Below are 17,836 nucleotides of genomic sequence, written 5' to 3' on the forward strand. Positions count from 1 at the left end.
GTTGCATCACAGTTCCGAACACCTAAGATTGATACGGAGGTTGGACGCTCTCTGTGAGGGGTTTACATGCCTTCCTGTGACTATGTGGGTTTTCCCTGGGTGCTTCAGTTTCCTCCTACATGGCAAAGATGTGATGGTTGATGGGTTAATTGACTACTGTAATTAGCCCCAGTGTAGTTTGGTGGCAGGAAGAGCAGGAGGGAGCAGAGGGGAAGGCGAGAGAAAAAAATGAGCTTATAGGAATAGTGTAAATGTGTGCTTGATGGTTGGCTTGGGTGCGGTGGACAAAGGGCCTGTTTCCATGCTGTATGATTCCACGATTCTACGGCAGAGAGAAAAATCATTCTCCCCTCTAGCTTAAATTGGCAACACCTTATTTATAAAACATGACTCTTAGTTCTACCAGGAGCTATACCATTGGAGCAAGGGATTTGAGGCCAATAAACTGCTTGCCTTCCTAGTTACTTGCTGAGTCTACTTGTAACTTTCAGTGATTTATGTACATGGATATCCAGGTCGCTCTGACTATCAACACATTTCAATTTCTCACCATTTAAAAATGCCTTTTCACTCTTTTCTACTGGAGTAGAGATTCCACATTATATCCAATCTGCTATTCACTTAGCCTGTCTGTATCCCCATTAAAGCACTCCGTGCGTTTCTCACAGCTCACACAGCTACCCAGCTTTGTTTCATAGCAAACTTGAAAATAATACACTTGATCCCCTCAGCAAAATCATTGATTAAGCCGAGGCCCCATCAACGATCCGTGTGACATTCCACTTTTCTGAACCAACACATATCAGTTGATTCCTGCTCTATTTTCTGCAATATTAATCAATCCTCAATTTATGTGATATGTTACCTGCAATACAATGCGCTCATAATCTCAAGAATAGCACCACTTCAAAGGACTCTGGAAGTCCAAATGCACCATATCAACTAGCTCACCCTTACTTATTCTGCTAGTTGCAGGAATTCTTCTGCCAACATTACATGCATATTCTGCTAATTTGATAAATTCATGTTGATTCTATCCAGTCCCATTATTATTTTCTAAGTGTCCTGTTGTCATTCAGTTAATAAGAAATTCCAGCATTTATCTGAATACAACATGCATTTTTCTCTACTCGTACCCCACGACATTTGTAGACATGTGCACACACACTCACACACATAACTATTTTAAAGGCTTATCTTTAACCGTAGTTATTCAGTCGTGAGGATACAGCTCCCAGCCTAATTCAAGTGAAGACCTTCCCAATGGATCAGCTCCATCTTCTTTCCCAAGTATGTGTGCCAGTGTTCCAGGATAAAAAAGATCAGAACTCTCTCAACCTTTTGTCAATGCCTCTGTACCCATGAAAGATTGAAAATTATGGCCAGAGTTTCAAACTACAACTTCCCTCAATAACCAAGGATGCTCTCTATCCACACAAGGTGACCATTTTACTTTGAGGATTGACAACATTTTAAATATTTCTTTTGTTTTTATTTTATCTATTATTATTATTACTTTCTTTTCTTATGATCACATTGACAGCATTGTCCTATCTGAAGGTAGTTGCAAAGCACCGTTCAGTACTTCAGCCATATTCTTTGTCTTCACAAGAGATCTTTTTTCCCTTAATTGACCTCAGACATTTTTGTCTGCCCTTTGACTGCCCATCATGTTCGTAAAAGACTCACAGCTTCCTTTTTATGTTGGCTATTAATCTAATCTCTTCCCTCCTGTTTGGATCTGAGGCTTGTTCTCTCCAGTAATATGGCACAGAGAGAAAGAAAAAAATATCCCTTTTCTATATCTTTTGTATCTATTCTGTCCAAACCATGGCTCACTTTCTGTTTTGCCTTCTGATTTTTGATTCTGCTCTTGATCCCTTTTCAATTCATTACAGTTAGCCCTGCTCCAGTCAGGTAAGCCAATGCATGATTGATACATGTTCTTTTCCATAACTTATTAAACCTGATGATATATTATTATGGTTCTTTAAATGTTCCATGCTCCACTTCATTTCTGAAACTACATCCAGCACTGCTTCCTTTCTAATTGCATTGAAAATATGTTGACTAATATGTAGATTCTTGTACACATCTCAGGAATTCCACTTCCTCTTTGCCCTTTGCACTGCTAGTATCCCACTAAGAATTGATTACATCGCTATCACTACTCTATAGGTCTTGGATCTTTCTGCAGTAAGCCTAAAAATTACAATATGGAGTATAAAACTGACAACTAATGAATAAGAAACTGTAAAGCTGTTAATTCTCAACACACTGACAATATGCAAACCTTATTAGTAAAAAAAGTGATAACAATATGCACAGTATTTGAAATGAATGAGTGGAAGACAGCAAACCTTGTAAGTGGTTACTATTTTAAGACTTTCCAATCACAATTAAATATGCAGCAGAAAATCAGTGATATACAAAACTAAGGATTCTTATTTTGAGGAAGTTGTTTATATTTGGAATGATTGTCATCGTCATCAATTATTTCTGTCCTAGAAAAGAATTAGAAAGCATTGTCTTTTTTTTTAAATAAGACTTACCAAACAGTTGGGAAGGTACTAAAATTCCATCAGCATAGGTTATGTACTTCCATCTGCCAGTTCTAATCATATAGGTGGAAGCATTAACATTGCAGCCATGAAACTCACTAAAAATCCAGTCAGGTCGTGGATTTTTCACAAAAATATTGTTTGGAGATCTTCGTAGCAATGGGAGTAGAGAATATCCACTTAGGTTTTTTGGAAGAGGGATTCTGGCAATATCTGAATGGAAAAGTAAATGGCTTTGCTAAATAAGATTGAAAATCATTGTAATGAAATTCAGTGAATAAAAAATTGTATTTAACCTATTTAATAGAAATCCATTCAATCTGTTCAAAACTGCTATAACAATAAAAGCTGCATTTAAATCACTTAATAGAAATCCATTCTACATTTGGATTAAAGGAATACTTGTTAATTTCTGCTCATTGACTTGTTGGTAAAGAGAATATTGTACTTGCTGAAAAGCTCATGTGAACTGATGAGATCTCAGCACTAAAAAAAACTTGAGGGGCATGGTCTGGTTGATAGCAGAGCTTCAGTGGTGCTATGAGGAAGCCCTGACCCTGAACCTCCTTTGACAGCATTTGCTTCCAGCAAAGCAATGGCCCTAGACACGTAAGCTGTAGAAAGTGCAAGGCTCAATGAGTTTTTTAAATGTTTGTCTCTGACATTCTGACATTTAATTATTCAACTTACATAGTTTTTCCAAGTTAAAAATTAAATTTTTCAAAATAAAGAAACATTAATTACAAAAGTAAATTACCTTCCTCTTCACCTTCCAAATCTTTGCTTCAAGATAACCATTGAAATCAACAATTCAACAGGTCACCAAATCTGACCTGGCACAAGATCCATGTGATTATTCCCCAGTGTAATGCTAGGAAATCCCAGTAAGATTATGCTTCATCACTGGACTGCATGCAACTGTGGATTAAGCCGGTAAATTCTGCCAACAATTCTCAAATTTCTGTGTTTGAGAGCATGTGCACAGAAGTGCAGAGCTTACAGCAGTTTCACTGGTAGCTCACCCCTTTAAAACTGACTAAATTAAATATTAATTATAACTAAAAACATTAATAAAATTAGAAGAGGAAATTTAGACAGGAATTTGCCTCCCCCGCACCACCTAATATACATTGAAATCATTGGGGTTTCTCATATCCTGTGCCTGGTCTAACAGATTCAGCATTTTGAACCTCAGTAAGTCTGGGACTTGCACATTTGACACCACATGGCATCTAGTGCAAGACCTCAGTTTTGCTGAAACTCCTCAGCATTTGCACTGAGGAAATCAGCCCTTGGATACTCCATCAGATGAGATCTGGTGATGGATTGGGATTTCCTTTCATTTCAATGAGATTGTAGGGCAATGGATTGTGAGGCACTAAGGAATTGCTTTTTGCAAAACAAAAAAAATTCTGTTTAATGTTTTGTACTAGTGATTATAGGTCCTCAAATTGCTGCCATTAAAGTGGCCAAATGCTGGCAGCTCCATTCTGAACCTCCAGAATTAGACAGCAAGATCTGTTCCAAATGCATCAGCTGCTCCATAGTAAGCTCTTTCATGCAGTGTAGTGCTCATTCTAATCCACAGAAAAAGCAAGTGTTCAGATGTTGGGTAGTGCAAATTCTGTTGGGTAGTGTAAATGTTTTTGTGCATTAAACAGAAGAGTTTCACCAAAAAAAACTTGGTACAGCATTTCCTTAAATTAGATATACATCCTGGATGGAGGCTGCTGGTGATTCTATCATGTAAAATAGCATTCACTTCTAGTTATCTCTTTCAGTGACTCTTCCTGCTGATAAACCCCAGTCCCAGATTTTTTTCCCATCCCTCTCTTATCCATCAGCTCCAGTGCCCACAATGAAAAGGGCTTGTAGAAGAAAGGTCTCTGCACACAACATAATGGATCACATGAGTTAATGCTATTGTGGCAGAAGTTTGTTCTATATTGCCCCTCATTGCATTGTGTCACATAATTGCTTTACAATTTTCAGACCATTAGTTGTTAGGGCACTTAATGGAAGGACTATTAATGCATTACTAACTGTTGACTTTTAAGTATAAACTACCAATGAAGTAGGCATCAAAAACCAATCAATAGCTACAAGAAGATACTATTTCTAAAGAAAAGCTTGATAATGACAATGGTTTTGACACAAGAAGACAAATAATTCCTTGGGCTTTGTGTCTTAAATTATAGAAGTGCACAACATTCCTAAAATGCAGCACGCATAAAAAAAGTCTAAAGAGGAAAAACAAAAATGTGAGGCACAAAATTACCTGAGAGAATGAAATAATGTAACTTTGTTAAGGGTTTTGGGGAAATGGTGGGGGTTTGGAGGGAATTCCTGCTTCAAGGTGGACAACGTAACTTTTCTACCTATCGACTTTGTGCCCGAGTTGAAAATTGGTCTCCAAAAGTAACAATTGGATATTGTTCATCTCTACTTCTGTGATAAAGTGGATAAGTCATTACGATTACAAATTAATAAAGTCCCATGTCATAAACTTCTAATCATGTTGGATCTTATAAATTGAGTCTTGGGTATGGAATAATAATAGTGAAGCTTATTGTTGCTCCAATTACAAAGAATAATTCCGGTCAAGTTCTAGAATGTGTACAAATCCAAGATCTCTGAATGCTTGATTGCTTGTTTAATATTGGATTAAAAAGGTGCTAAGCAATTAAGGCTGATGAGACAACTCAAATTTAAATTCCTTTGAGGCTGCAGTTTAAGGAAATTTTCATTCTCTCAGGATTATAATGGATTTAAATGCAGATTTTATCAAGATGATGGCATCATCTGCATTACCAAACCTTGACCAAATATAATTATATTTGCTAATTTATTTTATCATTAATCTCAGACTATAAAAAAATTACATACCAAGAAGAGTCGGATAGATGTCCACAAGAGATACCAAATTTGAAATCTGTTGTCTTCCTGAAATACCTGGTCCAGCTATCAGTAAAGGAACATGAGAACTTCCTTCGTACATGCTCATTTTATAGAATTGACGATGCTCCATTGCTAACTCGCCATGATCAGAAGTAAAAATTAAGTAAGTCTTGTTCTGGAGCCCAGTGTCACGAATAGCTGTTAAAATTTTACCTGTGTAAATAGAAACAATTATTCAAATCTAATCATTTTAAACTTTGTCAAAATGATTTGGAAAATAACAAACACAAAGTTTTTAATTTTACCTGATAAGGTTCATACCTTTTAGAGCTGACTTTGCTCATCATCACCACCCTCCCTCCCAGGTCTCCACTTAGTAGACTTTCAAGGTGAGGTGTTGCAAAAAAAGTGTATATTAGTTTTCTCCAGTGTAGGAGAAAACATAAAAACTGGTACCATAATTGAATGGCATATCTAGTCAATTCTTTAAAAATAAATAAATAATGTCACGTTAGCAGTTTTTAACCCCTGCCTTCACTTTTCATCAGGTATCAATTCCATCCGTTACGGTTGTGACACTTTCCAGAATGCTTCTGAGAGGTTTTCCCTTTTCTTTAATCACGGCTTCCTCTCCACCACGGTCAACAGGTCTCTCAACTGCATCTGATCCATTTGTCAAATCTCTGTTCACATACCCTCTTTCTTTAGCAACAATAGGGTTCCCCAAGTTTTGACCTCACCCCATCAGACTTTGCATTCAATGAATTATCCTCCATGAATTCTACCACTTTGATATGATGCCAACATCAGAAATTTTCCTGTTTCCTTTCAGAACTCCAAAGCAAATGTTCCCCTCACAATCCCCTCATTCACTCTTCCATTTCAAACATCTACTTCCTTTCTCACTTCCCCATGCACCCATAGGAGATGTAACACCTGTTCTTTTATCTCTTCTCTTCAGAGCATCCAGGGCCAAGTGAAGTTGCAATTCATTTGTACCCCTCCAAATTAGTACACTGCATTCTGTCTTCCCAATATGATCTCCACAGCATTGATGAAACCAAACACAGATTGGTTGGCATATCTTATGCCAATGACTTAACCCATCAGCAAATTTTGCAATGCCCTGTGAATTTCAGTGTTTGAAGAAAGTGCTGTGGAGTAAAAGGGCAAAGTAGTGGAAATTAATACTATCAAGTTTGTAGTACAGTGACACGAGTGGAATTCACACTGTTGTTATGAACTTGTAGGATAAGCAAGCTAATTAACATATATTAGGTCACCACCACTGCTAAACAGTGTCAAATACAACCTTTCATAAGTGAGGAATCACTGACCTAGCATCAGGTCTGTTTCAGCACACATTGCGTAGTAAAATGCTCTGATGTCCTTGATTTCCTGATATGTAAAATTACCAGTACAGTTCTTGGTGTAGGAGGAATAAAAGTCCACGGGATGCATTTCAGTGAAAGAAAGCCACTTTGGAATCCTGATTGATTGATAATTCACCTTTAATTAAAGAGATCAAACAGTATATAGAGTGGTTGAAATTAAAAATTATATTTACGTGTTAAGAAGCTAAAGAAACATTTAGACTAAAATGTATACAATGCATTGAAAATTTCATTTATTCATTTAGTACAGATAGAGACACAAGCTTGGCAACAAAATGAAAGACAATATTTATCATACCTATAAAACCTTATCATGCTGGCAAACGAGTTTGCCAAAGGTTTAAAACATTAAACTTTATTCTTACATTACCTGTTGACACAGTAGAAAGAAATAATGGTTTTGCATTTGCTAGAAATAAAATGTTGAATTATTAATACAACAAACAGCTAAAAAGTTTGATGGAAGAATACATACTGTATGCCAGGAGTTGTGAATCATCACTCTTGCTTGATGACTTGCACCACTCTTATATTACCCTTGCAAAAATGGTACCCTGTCATCAACCTTGTCATGGAGGTTTACCTTGTTGCTGGATTTGGCTGAAAAATGTAAATTTATTTCCATAGAAAGCCTACAATCAGCACTTGCTGTGATCAAGCTCATCATCAAACACATATGGATATTTTTAAATTTAGTGAAGTCAAGTGAACAAGATTTATTTGGATAGGGATTAATCCTGACCTCTAGTGCTGTCTGTGTGGAGTTTGCACATTCTTGATGTGAATGCATAGTTTTCCTCCAAGTGCTCTGGTTTGCTCCCACATCCTAAAGATGTGTGTGGATTGGTTAATTAATTGGCCACTGTAAATTGTCCTAATATATAGGTGAGTGGTAGAATCTGGGGGGTGGGGGTGTGTTGATGAGAACATGTGGGAACATCAACAATAAATGAGGTTATTGTGAGTTTATTATAGGATTAGTGTAAATGGGTTCTTGATGGTTGGTATGGACTCGGTGGGCCAAAAATGAACAACTCCACTATGCCAACCATTTTGTTATTATTTATTAAATTTCAACATTTTTAGTAGTGTGAAACACTACCCCACTATCCTACCACCCCTACTCCCATTCCCACCATCTCAATTTGCTTCCTGTAATACCGTTTCAAAGCATAAACACTTAATTATACTTTACCTTCAACATATTGAAATAATATATCAAAGCTAAACAATGAACCTTAATTAAAATATGAAAAGTAAATATAACAATAAAGCAAGGGTATCGTCAACCCCCTAGTGTACCTTTTTAAGCCAATATGGAGATGTTTTAAATGTGGATCCTCCATATGCTTCTCCCATACTTGGAGTTGGATAGGGATGAGGCAAATTCAGACCCAAGCTCAGAACAAAGGGTTGATTTAGCTTGGTTGCTTTGTATCGTATCCATTCAGTTGCTTTATCTACATTCTGCCAATCACGGTCCATGATTCTTACAGTTGATTCATTACCGACCAGCTCTGCTATCGGTCTACCTTCTTGTCTGAGCAAAAACTTGACATCCCTGGTCCAGGCTTCCACACGGTTACTGAAATAAATGAGAAATAATGTTAGACTTATACAGTGAATGGTAGGACCCTGGGGAGCATTGAGGAACAGAGGGAAGTAGGGGTACAGGTACATAGTTCGCTGAAAGTGGCACAGGTAAACAGAATGGTGAAGAAGGTGTTTGGCATGCTGGCCTTCATCAGCCAGGGCACTGAGTATTAGAGTTAGGATGTTACATTGCAGTTGTACAAGATATTGGTGAGGCTGCACCTGGAGTACTGTGTACAGTTTTGGTCACCCTATTATAGGAAGGACGTCATTAAACTGGAAAAAGTGCAAAGAAAATTTACGAGAATGTTGCCAGGACCCGAGGGCCTGAGTTATATGGAGAGGTCGGGCAGGCTAGTACTTTATTCCTTGGAATGTAGGAGACTGAGGGGTGACCATATAGAGGTGTATAAAATCATGAGGGCATAGATAGGGTGAAGGCCCACAGCCATTTTCCGAGGGAAGGAGAACCAAAAACTAGAGGGCATAGGTTTAAGGTGAAAGGGGAAAGATTTAAAGGTGAATTGAGGGGCAACTTCTTCATGCAGAGGGTGGTGCGCATATGGAACGAGCTGTCAGAGAAAATGGTTGAGACAGGTACAATAGAAACAGTTAAAAGACATTTATATGATAAGATATCTTTATTAGTCACATGTACATCGAAACACACAGTGAAATGCATCTTTTTGCGTAGCGTTCTGGGGGCAGCCCGCAAGTGTCACCATGCGTCCAGCGCCAACATAGTATGCCCACAACTTCCTAACCTGTATGTCTTTTGGAATGTGGGAGGAAACCGGAGAACCCGGAGGAAACCCATGCAGACACGGGGAGAACGTACAAACTCCTCACAGACAGTGGCCAGATTTGAACCCGAGTCGCTGGTGCTGTAAAGCGTTACGCTAACCGCTACACTACCGTGCCTGCATAGGAAAGGTTTTGAGGGAAATGGGCAAAACGTGGGCAAATGGGACTAGCTTAGGTGGGCAACAAGTGAAAATGTAGCAGTTGTAGTTGTGGTAGTAGTAGAAGTAACAGTAGCAGCAGTAGTAGTAGTAGTAGTAGTAGTAGTAGTAGTAGTAGTAGTAGTAGTAGTAGTAGTAGGAGTCAGTATAATCAGGGAGATAGCCAATTCCAAACGCTATGTTGCCTGCATGGTTCCATGGTAAGAGGAATGTGAAATGGGAGAGAAGAGATCCATTTCTCATCATCCATTTAGGATCTAATAATGTGGATATGATTGAGGAGGACACTCTGATAAAGGAATGCTAGCAGCTAGGGTCCAAATTATAAAGAAGAAAAATAAAAGCAATAATCTCTGGATTTCTACCTGAATCATATATAATTTGCCATTGGCTCAACAGGATCAGAGAGTTGCATATGTGCCTTAAAGATTGGTGCGTGAGAAATCGGTTTAATTCATGGGGCACCGGCATATTACTAGGGAAATAGGGAACTGTTGCAATGGGATGGGTTTAACTCGAATTGAGGAGAGACCAGCATAAAGAGACCAGCAAGTTGAAAACTAGAGCTGTAGATAAGGCTTTAAGGGGAGGCATGGTGGAAGGGGGCTTCTTGTGAGGGCAAATTTAGTAAGCTAAAGGGAAAGGACAAGGCAATAGTGCTGGGTAGTGAAATGGGAAACAATAATCAGAGTGCATCAGGAAGCAGAGGAATGTACAAGCATTAAAGAGGTGAAAGTTTACAAGGGGTGGGTGGGAATGCAGAGTTGGGGTTACAAACGATTCAGTCTTGATCTTATTAAATGAAGGAGCATGCTGAAGGAGCAAAATGGCCTGCATCAAGTGCTTTGTTAAGTGTAAGCCACACCTCTCATGTGCTTCAGTGAAAGCATCAATGATGGCTTGGAGCTCTGAGCCTGACTAAATGCAAGCATTGTCTGTATACTGTCACTCACCTACTGAGGTTTGGGTAATCTTGGTTCTGAAGTGTGGTCTCTATAAGTTGAATGGCTTCTCATTAGTTCTGAAGATTAGCACCACTCCCACATGAAATGAAACAATGTGGCAAGAATCCTCAAAATTCACTGGAAGGATAAGTGTACCAATATCAGTGCTCTTTCCTAGGCTAACATCCCCAGTACTGAGGCCCTAGTTACATTCAACCAGCTATGCTGGGCAGGCCACTTCATGTGCATGTCCAACACCAGACTCCTTAAACTGGCACTCTATTCTGAGCTCTATCCAAAAATATTTAAGGATGTGCTCAAGCCCTTCTTGAAGAAATGCAACATCACCATTAATTCTTGGGAATCTCTGTTCCATGACCACACAAAGTGGAGAAGGAGCATACAAGATGGCATCGAGAACCCAGAGGCCATGCATCAGGAGCATGCAGAGGTTCTGCCTAAATAACAGAAGGTACAGCCTTTGGTTGAGGAAGGAGACATTTGAACATAGCTAGCACAAAATTCATAGTCTACCAGGCACCAGTAATCCCTGCCCTTCTGAAACCTGGACTACCTACAGCAGACACCTCAAGGCACAGGCATGATACCATCAGTGCAGTCTGAACAAAATCATCCAAGTTCACTGGCCCTCATTATACTCAAATGACTACATTGGGCATGCCATGTCATTTGCATGCCTGCCATCTTACTTTCAAAATAGATACACTTTTCTGAGTTCTTTCACAGGAAGAGATTACTAGGGATGAAAGGACATGATTCAAAAGGTGCTTAAAGCTTCCTTGAAAAATTGGGACATCACTATTGACTCCTGGGAACCCCTGGCCCATGATAATCCACAGCAGAGAAGAGTCCATGGTATCCACTCTGGCCTCATTAGCCATCTGAGAACCCACAAAACTAGGGTGGAAGCAAATCATCCTCCACTCTGAAGGCCTAAGAAGAAGATAGTACTGCGTTTGTAGCTGTGACAGATGAATGATTTTGTTTAGGTTGTGTCAGCTGTCCTTTGGAGGTCTGTATTTTGGTATTAGTCCATTTTGTTTTCAGGCAAAAATGGCAGAGCTTAAATTTTAAATAATTCCCACTGCAAGTAGCATCTCAGCATTGCCATGGAGAGCCACCCTGTCTTAATTTACAAAGTAACCATGCAAACAGTTGTAGCGAGCACATACATTGCTGCATTAAAACAGTTACCCTTCTCAGAAGGTAAAATCTTGACCACTGTAATCTTGTCTTCATGTCAAAACCTACCCCCTCCACTCTCCAAAGTTAATAACAGGTGTAAGGGTGTCCAGGAGATTAAAAGCAAAAAAACTGGAGATATGTCCACTGCAATTTAATAGGTACATGCTGTTTGGTAAATACATATTCCATTTTGAAAAGTAAACAAGGTCAGGATCATAGAGCATGAAAACAGGTTATTTGGTCCACCGAGTCTGTGCTATCAAGCAATCATTTACATTAATCACATTTTTATTCTCTCCATATTTCCAACGACTCACTTCAGATTCTATCACTCACCTACACACTAGGAGCAATTTACTGTGGTTAATTAACCAACCAACCTACATGTCTTTGAGACAAGGGAGGAATCTAGAGCACCCAGAGGAAACCTATGTGAGTCACAGGGAGAAATGCAAACACAGACAGCATCGGAAGTCAGGATTGAAGCTAGGTTGCTGGAACAGTGTGGCAGCAGCTCTAGTGATAGCGTGCCACTGCAACACGCTAATCATTCTCCCACAAAACAATATGGAGCCTGAATTACAGTTAAGAGTTATTAGTTGAGTTTCCCAGAATTCTGAAAAACTGGCAGTGAAATGGAGATGACAAATGCTGCTTTACAAGGCAAGTGATTTTTGGAGCACGCCATGGAAGTCAGGTGGAATGGAAGCACTGCCTGAAGTCTCTCAATGAAAGTTGGGAGACTCATCCCAAATGCAGCCTCTCCTCACTGCATTAATTAGCAAATCCCCACTCACAAAGCTCTAACATCAAGCCTCCTAATGAGCTTTGACCCCAAATGCACAACTACCTCTATGAATTCCCACCCTCTGATTCAGCAGCACTCCCTCCTCTGCACCAAGCCTCAATTTGTCCCTCCCCGTAATAATTGATAGGGATTCTGGTTTCAGACTCCTGCTGCCAGCTTTCCTAAATAGCATGGTGTCTGGCCAGAAATAGGACAGGATACTGAAGAATAAAATTATAACAAGGTCCTGCCATTAATGTCAACCAAATCTTTACATCTCCAGGCTTCCCCTTCAACTACCACCATTCCTGCTTGACCCCTGCTTTCTCATAAATATTAGGCTAAAGGACTTGTAACTGAGAATCATAACTTTGAGCTTGTTGCTATGTACAATCCATATCACAATCAAAGTAGCTGTATTTTCAAAACTTAGTGCTTGATTCCAATTCCCAGTACATTTCAAATAAGATTCTGGGGAGTCAGTAAGCCATGCTTGATACCTAGGACATGCAGAGGCCAATGGCAAGGAACAGATTGGGTAGGGAGCAGGCACAATAAGTAACAATAAGCAATATTTAGACATGGCAACAAACAATATTTTAAAGGCCCCTGATTCTGTAATAATTTGTTGGAGGCTTACATCGTCATTTCACAAACCTTCTATATTTAAAAGAATAGACAGCCTTCTTATAGGCTACTACAGCATCACACAAACATTACAGAACAACCTACTAGAGATTCTCAATTGGATTTTCCCTTCTCTACAAATTTGCAGAATGCATTTTTCTATTCTGTACAGCAGTTTACTAGATTGAATAGGGTTGACTTGCGGAAAACATAATGATCCAAATGTAAAACATTTTCCTTGTTCACTTGGTAGAAATCTACATCTTGTACATTTTAATGCAGATATAACAGTTCTGTATTAAAGTGTTGTTTTTACAATGAAATGAGATTATCAGTGCAGATATGACCTCACAGTCATTGCTACAAGGAAGAGTACACAACTGGTTGAAACAAACAACTTTTTAAAAATATGGAAAAAGACCATTCGATAGTACTTCCTCAAAAGAAATTCTGTCTTACCTTACTGAGTGGTGTCCTGAAGTATAATCAGTTTTTCCATATACTTTTGTATAATAGCCATAATTCTGCAGTACTTTCATCCAGGTGGGGTAATCAGGGTTCAAGCACTTGAAATTATTCCAGGATTTTGTTAAATGAACAAATAGACCACTCCACAGGGCTAGAAAAAATCAAAAGGATGTTCAATGGAACACCTTTATATGTAAGAATGAAATTAGCAATGTACAGGAAAAGCTATGGATATAGTGCTGAGAACAGGAGGGGTATTCAGGGGGCCATGTCTATGTCTTTAAAAAATCATTCATTTAATCAGACTTGCTTGCTATTGTAGATTACTAATTGAGGGTTTTGATGATTTCCAAGTATAAAGGAAATTATTAGGTGGATTAAGCATCATTTTCCTGACCAGTTTAACAGGTTAGGATATTAGCTAACATCACGTTTCTGAAAATATAACATTTATGTTGGAAATTTCTTCCCATTTCCTTTAATTTTTTTAAGTCCTGATTAATCTCTCTGCAGGTTACTATCTGCAAATGGAATTTGGCCTCAATCTTTATTTATCAATAATGAGGGGGAATTTTATACAGATATTACTTAGCCTATTTTTTTCATTTCACCTCTTGATATGGTTATGAGGTACCTAGTAACTTGTCTGCTTCTAAAATTAAGTATTTATATCTAATAAAATGAGACATGTTGTGAATGCCATGTAAAATATTCATATATGTTCCAGTGATTTGCTTTCAGTGTAGGCAGACAGCTTTACAACCCAACATACACAACTAATTGACTATATAATTTTAAAAGAATAATTTTAAAAAGTAACAATCCTCATTATTCTAATTCCTCTGTAATCATTACTCTAATTAGCAACACAAAATATGTTTAAGTTCTATTGTGATTTTTAAAAGTAGATTTTGTGAAGTAACAATCATTTCACAAATTATAACTGTTCACCTTTAAAGCAACATGAAGGAATGGAGTTGATTTTGTCACTAGGAGAATCCCACTAGCCTTATTCTGCCTACCTTGACGTCAGCAGTGAACATTAGGTGACAAGAAAATATTATAGCAAAAGCAATTTAAAACACAGTGCAATCCAACTGTAGTGCAGATATTTGGCCATTACCCAGAGTTGATAATGGATTGGTAATCAGAAAAAAAACATGTATTCAAAAAAATAAAAAGAATACCCTTTAGGTTTCAACTCAACTTGATGGCCAACCTTATATTTTCATCTGTCAGTTATATGGGGTGATTGTGTGATCTTTCAACTCATAGAACCCCTGAAAGTGTTTTTCTTTTCACCCTCCTATCACCAAAAAATTAAACAAAGCAGATTGTCTTTTTAAACACTACTTTTGTAAATAAAAATTTTTTCCATCTCTCTATTTTAAGGTAATCAGGTCAGCAAAAAAATAACCCACCATTTGAATAGATATATCCCCAGCCACTGTCTCATGCAGATTGCTTCTCATCTTGGTTGATGGCCTATAAAGTATAACTAAGTTATTTATATACAGTGAAAAATTATTGATAAAGAAACTTCCTGGCATCGCATCGTTGCCTCTTAACAAGCAAGAAGCATGGCATTCTTTGTGGTTTTTAACTCTGGCGGTATTATTTTGTACTTCTCATATTCTCTTGCTACTTCAGAATAGGCTATTTAGTTCATTGAGTCTATGCCAACTCTCAGAGCATTCCCATTAGTCTCATTCCTCACTTATTTCCCTGTAATCTATTCTCTCTCATGTGCTCATCAACTCCCCTGATTCTCCTGCCACATTCAGGGGTAATTTATAGTTATAAATTAGCCTACCAAACAGCATGTCTTTGGAAAGTGGGAAGAAAACTGAACACCTTGGGGGTATTGCTGAAACAATGACCTGCTGAACATTCCCAGTACTTTTCATCCTTTAAAATCCCAATTTTCATGTTTTCCAAATGTCCCTGGTATAAATATCGGCGATCTCCACACTCTCTCCATAGCTTCGCCATCATCTATACAGAGATGTGCCCAGATTGCACACAGTGCTTCAACTGAGGCATAACTGAGATTCATAAACAATTCATAATCCCATTCCAGGTTGTCCTGCCATTAACTGATGTAATCATTACCCTTAGAACATAGAGATGAAATTGGAAGACAATCTGGGCCGTGTATGTAGTACTATATGAACTAGTCAGCTCAAGTGACCTGACTTTAGGCCTTCTGGGTTCAGGGGGAATGAACTTTTGAGCTCTTACTTTACTGGAACCGCCCTCATGTTCCTCCAAGTTGATAATGGGGATAGGACCACAGGAACGCGGGTGATCCATTCTTGGCATTTTAGTCTTTCCAAGATCATCAGCCCACATTTCATCCTGCCAACATTTCTTTCTTTTTTTCTGTGTATAAATTACTTCTACCTTTGAAGACAAATTGTTTGGCACCTTCCTCAAAGATTGAAATGTTTGTAGTTTCTTTAATTGTTTGGGTAACAATTTAACCAAGATGCCATGCTGTCTTGACGACAACCTTTCCCTCAATATCAGCAAAACAAAAGAGCTGGTCATTGACTTCAGGAAGGGGGGCAGTGCACATGCCCCTGTCTACATCAATGGTGCTGAGGTTGAGAGGGTTGTGAGCTTCAAGTTCCTTGGAGTGAACATCACCAACTGCTTCTCCTGGTCCAACCACGTAGATGCCACAGTCAAGAAAGCTCACCAGTGTCTCTACTTTCTCAGGAGGCTAAAGAAATATCGTATGTCCCCTTTGACCCTCACCAATTTTTATTAGTGCACTATAGAAAGCATCTTATCTGGATGCATCATGGCTTGGTATGTCAACTGCTCTGCCCGTGACCACAAGAAACTACAGAGAGTTGTGGACACAGCTTAGCACATCACGGAAACCAGCTTCCCCTCCATGGACTCTGTCTACACTTCTCACTGCCTCAGTAAAGTAGCCAACATAATCAAAGACCCCACCCAGCCTGGACATTCTCTCTTCTGCCCCCTCCCATTGGGCAGGATACAAAAGCCTGCAAGCACGTACCATCAGGCTCAAGGACAGCCTCTATCCCACTGTTATAAGACTGTTGAACGGTCCCTTAGTACAATAAGATAGACTCTTGACCTCACAGTCTACCTTGTTATGACCTTACACCTTATTGTCTACCTGCACTGCACTTTCCTTGTAGCTGTAACAATTTATTCTGCGTTCTGTTATTGTTTTACCTTGAACTACCTCAATGCACTATTGTAATGAATTGGTCTACTTGAATGGTATGCAAGACAGGTTTTTCACTGTATCTCGGTACATGTGACAATAATAAACCAATTTACCAATATAACCTTTCTGCAAATGTGAATATTTTCCAATTGTTTTGCACAATTAAAGAGTTTAACTTGAGCAGGGAAGTGAGAGTTTAATCAAGAAATGAGATGACATTGCCTAACAGAAGACCTTGAATATAAACTTTAACCTCCTGATGGGGGATCCAGGCCATCACCACTGAAATTGTTAAAAACTTACCTTTTTACACATTTAGTTCCCTTTTCTTCACAAGACAAATAGTTTCAAATTTGAAAATTTAACTACAGGCAGATGAAGCATTAAAAGACCCATAACATCTTGGAGATTTACCAGAGTAATTATTTCTAACTATGTGCAAGCATTGTTTAAGCCAATTGTGGTGCTGAGAGTGCCGTTTGAGAGAGAAAGGATATTAAAGACAGAAGAAAGTCAGCAAGATAATTTCAGGGATAGGATGCTACAGGCATGAGGAGTAACAGTGAAGAGAAGGTTGAAAATATATTTGATGTTTTAAAAATTCTAAAATTATGAACTATAAAGTGATTATTACTTTTGATTCAAAAGTCAGAGATGGAGAGTGTGGTGCCATTCAGTCAAATTTTTTTGTCCCTAGACACAAATAGAAACATTGACTGAGCAGCATTAAATCCAACACCATGCATCCTAACTGGTTGTTCTGCTACATATAGAGGCCAAAGATCTGACATCCTTCCATCACATTTTCCAAACTCTTGCAGATAGAGTCATAGAGCACTACAGCAGAGAAACAGGCTCTTTGGCTCATTTAGTCCATGCGGGCCTGGTTTTCTGCCTAGTCCCATCTACCTGCACCCGGACCATAGCCCTCCATACCTCTCTCATCCATGCACCTATCCAAACTTCTCTTAAATGTTACAATTGAACCCACATCCACCACTTCTGCTGGCAGCTCATTTCACACTCACACCACCCTCTGAGCGAAGTAGTTTCCCCTCAGGTTCCCCTTAAATATTTCACCTTTCGCCCTAAACCTATGACCTCTAGTTCTAGTCTCATCCCACATGAGGGGAAAAAGCCTGCATGCATTCACCCTATCTATACCCCTCATAATTTTGTATACCTCCA

The 17,836-nt window shown here is 38.7% G+C and overlaps 1 protein-coding gene across 2 annotated transcripts in view; it reads right to left on the reverse strand.

The window, feature by feature from the left end:
• Positions 1 to 17,836, reverse strand: part of arsk (arylsulfatase family, member K) — a 38,004-nt gene that overhangs the window by 9,824 nt on the left and 10,344 nt on the right. For both annotated transcript variants that reach the window (XM_052019425.1, XM_052019426.1), the window contains exons 3-7: positions 13,432 to 13,591; positions 8,156 to 8,438; positions 6,797 to 6,968; positions 5,448 to 5,672; positions 2,553 to 2,774 (exon numbers count right to left, since the gene is read on the reverse strand). In XM_052019425.1, the coding sequence (XP_051875385.1) occupies positions 2,553 to 2,774; positions 5,448 to 5,672; positions 6,797 to 6,968; positions 8,156 to 8,438; positions 13,432 to 13,591 (1,062 nt within the window). The remainder of the gene's footprint in view (positions 1 to 2,552; positions 2,775 to 5,447; positions 5,673 to 6,796; positions 6,969 to 8,155; positions 8,439 to 13,431; positions 13,592 to 17,836) is intronic.

This window comes from Pristis pectinata, chromosome 7 (assembly GCF_009764475.1).
Source record: "Pristis pectinata isolate sPriPec2 chromosome 7, sPriPec2.1.pri, whole genome shotgun sequence".
Taxonomy (NCBI): domain Eukaryota; kingdom Metazoa; phylum Chordata; class Chondrichthyes; order Rhinopristiformes; family Pristidae; genus Pristis; species Pristis pectinata.